A 4,152-nucleotide genomic window follows, 5' to 3' on the forward strand; every position below is an offset into this window, starting at 1 on the left:
TCGTGTGGACAGAATCTTTTTTTTTTTCTTTTTGAATTAACTCGGCTAATTCCGAAATAACAGACTAGTGTAAACCAAGCCTAAGTGGCTTTGCAGTGTGTACACCTTGGGAGTTACAGCGCAGAAAGCTGCTTTACTGTGCAGAACCTTGCCAGTGTAGACAAGGCCTCAGAATCATGAACTCTACCATTTCATTATCACTTTCACCTAGGCTGCCTTCCACTTTCAAATTCCCAACCAGTTCCTCCCTATTTGTCAAAATCAAATCTAGAGCAGCTTCTCCCCTAATGGCTTTCTTCACCTTCTGAAATAAAAAATTGTCTCCAGTACATTCCAAGAACTTGTTGGATAATCTGTGCCCTGCTGTGTTGTTTCCCAAGAGATGTCTGAATAGCTGAAGTCCCCCATCACCACCAAGTCCTGAGCTTTGAATGATTTTGTTCGTTGTTTAAAAAAAGCCTCCTCCACCTCTTCTTCCTGGTTAGGTGGTCAGTAGTAGACCCTACCATGACATCACCCTTGTTTGATCCCTTTTACCCTTACCAGAGATTTTCAACAAGTCTATTTTATCTTAACCTCAGCCCAAGTGTATACGTTTTTGATATATAAGACAACACCTCCTCCCTTTTTTCCCTGTCTGTCCTTCCTGAGCGAGCTGTATCCTTCTATACCAATATTCCAGTCATTCCAGTCCTGTCTTTATGATTCCAGCTATGTCATAGCTGTATTTATTAACTAACATTTCAAGTTCTTCCTGCTTATTCCCCATACTTCTTATATTAATTTACAGACATAAGATACTGATTTGATTTCCTCCCTACGTTCTTTCTGATCTTTCCCTTATCCTGCTATAAAGGCCCATGCTCCTCACAGACTCTGACCTTTTTTCCAGGTCTCCATGTTTTGGACTTACCTGTGGGCTTCTGTCACCTGTCCTGGTAGAACCTAGTTTAAAGCCCTTCTCACTAGGTTAGCAAGTCTGTATCTAAATATGCTCTTCCCCTTCCTCGATAGGTAGCTCCCATCTCTGTTTTATCAGTCCTTCTTCCTGGAACAGCATCCTGTGGTCAAGGAAGCCAAAGCCCTCCTGGCAACAACATCCTTGCAGCCAGGCATTCACCTCCAGGATGCATCTGTCTGTGCCTGGGCCCCTACTCTTCACCAGAAGGATCAAAGAGACCACCACTTGCACTCCCAACTCCTTCACCCTCCTCCCAGAGCCCTGTAGTCACTGATGATCTGCTCAGGTTTGTACCTTGCAGTATCATTAGTGCCCACATGGATGAGTAGCAGGGGGTAGTAGTCAGAGGGTCAGATGATCCTCGACAATCCCTCCGTAACGTCTTGCATACAGGCCCTAGCAGGCAGCCTACCTCCCAGGATGCCATGTCAGGGTGACAGATGGGTGCTTCCATCCTCCTCAGAAGAGAGTCTCCAACCACCACTACCCTGCGTTTCATCGTGGGAGTAGTGGTTGTGATCCTCCCAGCTGTGGGTGTACATGGCTGCTCCTCCTCCACCTTTGGGGGTGATTCCTCATGGCTTGTTACCATGGCAGCATAACAGTTCTTCATCACCATGGTGAGTAGTTGCGAGAAGGGGTGGAGCATTGCCTGCTACCAAAAGTGACCAGCAGCCAGTGTCCTCCCTGTGACAGAGCCATATCCTCCTCCCCTAGTGGTGTGACAGCAGTTGTCTATAGCTGGATAGCTTCCTCAGCCTTGGAGGTCTCCATATGAATACTCACAATGAATTCTTCATGGGCACGGATGCTCCTCAGCCTAGTCACCTCCTCCTGTAGCTCTCCCACCTGCTTCCTGAGAGATTCCACCAGCAGGCACCTTTCACACTGGAAGGTCCCCCCAGCCTGGGTAATGCATTACCCCGCAGAGTGGGTAATGCAGGCCACAGTCTCTGCAAATCCAGACCAGGATCTGGGTAGAGGCATCCATGGCTAGGTTCTCTGTCTGGATACAGGTTCAGGTGGAGGAGACAGGAGCAGCGTTGGCACAAGCGAGGTGGCACTTCCTAACCATTATATTACAGCTCCCTTTCAAACTCCCCTGTTCTCTATCTCCCCTTGGTCACTCAGCCTCTGGCTTTTAAGCCTTCTCTCCTAGGTCAGCCCTGCCTCCTCGTTCATCTCACAGGGGAGCGTGATCACAAGGCTGATCAAGGATGATCCAGGGAACAAAGGCTCAAACAGTCCCAGACCCACAATCTCTACTGACCCACTACCGATGGTGAAGGCACCCAGGTGCTATAGTAATGGGGTCATATTAAACACACTGGGTAGATTTTGTTCTCCAAGTTGCTCCCATATATTTCGGAGGAGAGGCACATGATGTGCTCTCAATCTCTCAGGGATACTTGACTTATGTTCTTTTTTGTTTTCCTAAATCTAAACCAAAGTCCAACTTAGACTCAAGCCAGTGATAACTCTTTGCTCATGGAATGGTGTTTAGGGGGCTGGCTGCTGATACTGGCGGTTGCAATTCTGATCCTCTCTTAGGATGTGAAGTACATTGCAATCAGTGGGTTCTTATTTCTCCGCTTCTTCGCTCCTGCCATCTTGACACCAAAGCTGTTCAACCTCCGTGACCAGCATGCCGACACCCGGACCAGCCGCACACTTTTGCTACTGGCCAAGGTACCCAGCAGGGTGGAAGGGTAGGGGAGAAGAGGGGAACCTCCTGCTTTGTGCTGTTTGACTGCTTGTCTGATCCCTGTGAGGCATTGCTGTAACATGTCAGAGTGCCTCCACTAGCACCCTCTCTTAGTGGAGAAAACCACAGAGGGCAAAATAAGCCCAAACCTTGTGGGCAGGGTTCTCAGCTGGTGTGACTCAGCCCTGGTTTCAGTGGAGCTATGCCAGTTTGGAAGATCTGGCCAAGATGTCCCTTGTGTTAAGTTGTGAACTGGTTCCAGCTTCTAAGTACCCTTGTGGAGAGAAGATTCCTGGATCCTTCATGGATTCTAAAGGATTCTTTAATGTAGCAGAGAAAGGAGCAAGAACCAATAGCTGGAAGCTGAAGCCAGCTTCACATTAGAAATTAGGCATCACTGTTTAACCATGAGGGCTATTAACCATTGGAACAAACTGCCAAGGGAAGTGGTGGATCCTCCATCTCTGGCTGTCTTTGAATGCAGCCTCGCTGCCTCTCTGGCAGTTGCTTTAGCCAAACCCAACTTACTGGGCTCAGGACAGGGGGAACTGGGTGAAATGTAAAGGCCTGTGATCTACAAGAGGGTAGGCTCAATCTGATGGTCCCTTCTGGCCCTAAATTCTATGACTCCCTTAAAAGAGGAACTCCTTGTGTCATAGCAAGCCTTCAAACCTCACACCGCCGGGTATAATCAACCATCCAGCTGCAGATTAAGGCCTAGCCCAGCGCCTGTTCAGAACAAAGGAATGGCTATTGTGGCCATTGGATTAGGCCACCAGAGCAGTTATCCAAAGAGTGGGGGGGCGGGGCAGGACAAGCCCTGCCTGGGTGCATGAGCAGAGAGGGTTTGCTGCAGCTGGCGTATTTCTTAGCATTCTGCAGATGGTTGTTCTGGAGGGAGCTTTGGCCTGTGGGTCTGTACTAAGGCCTATGCCCAGTAGCCTGACAGCTGTTCCCACTCACTGATCAGCGCACCTGTGGGGAAGGTGCAGTGATTAGATGTGGAGGTGATTTCTTGGTGGAAAGTATTTTACATCTTTTGGGGCAGAACTTCAGCCAGTGTAAATTGGTGTAACCCCATTGAGCTCACTGGAGTGGTGCTGCACTGGGCCAGCCAAGGAGCTGACCCATTGTTTCTAGTCACCCTGTCGAGGTGTGTTTGGGAGGCCCAGGCCACACTGCAATCTGGAGCTGCCCCACCCTGTGTTGTAAGATCCAGTTGAGTTGACCCTGGGGCTGAGCCGCCAACATGGACAGTGGGCCGAGTGAGCTCACAGGCACCTCAATCGTCCTGCCTTCCGTGAGGCCTCCCAGGAAGGACCCCCTGCCCCAGGCCAGCTCCCTCTTATACGCAGTCAAAACCACTCTGGGCTCGGCTGTGATTGGCAGTTTGGTTGCACCGTGCCACTGCATGCGGGTGGCTCTTCCCCCAGAGTGGTGGCTGGCACCCCGCCATGCTGGATTGTGGCAGGGTGAGAGGTGGGGC

The 4,152-nt window shown here is 50.0% G+C and overlaps 1 protein-coding gene across 1 annotated transcript in view; it reads left to right on the forward strand.

Annotated features, from left to right (window-relative positions):
• RASAL1 (RAS protein activator like 1) overlaps positions 1 to 4,152 on the forward strand; it is a 107,162-nt gene that overhangs the window by 78,412 nt on the left and 24,598 nt on the right. The window contains 1 exon segment of the mRNA XM_075060097.1: positions 2,513 to 2,650. Within this exon segment, the coding sequence (XP_074916198.1) occupies positions 2,513 to 2,650 (138 nt within the window).

The sequence above is a fragment of the Chelonoidis abingdonii genome, chromosome 22 (assembly GCF_003597395.2).
Source record: "Chelonoidis abingdonii isolate Lonesome George chromosome 22, CheloAbing_2.0, whole genome shotgun sequence".
Classification (NCBI taxonomy): Eukaryota; Metazoa; Chordata; order Testudines; family Testudinidae; genus Chelonoidis; species Chelonoidis abingdonii.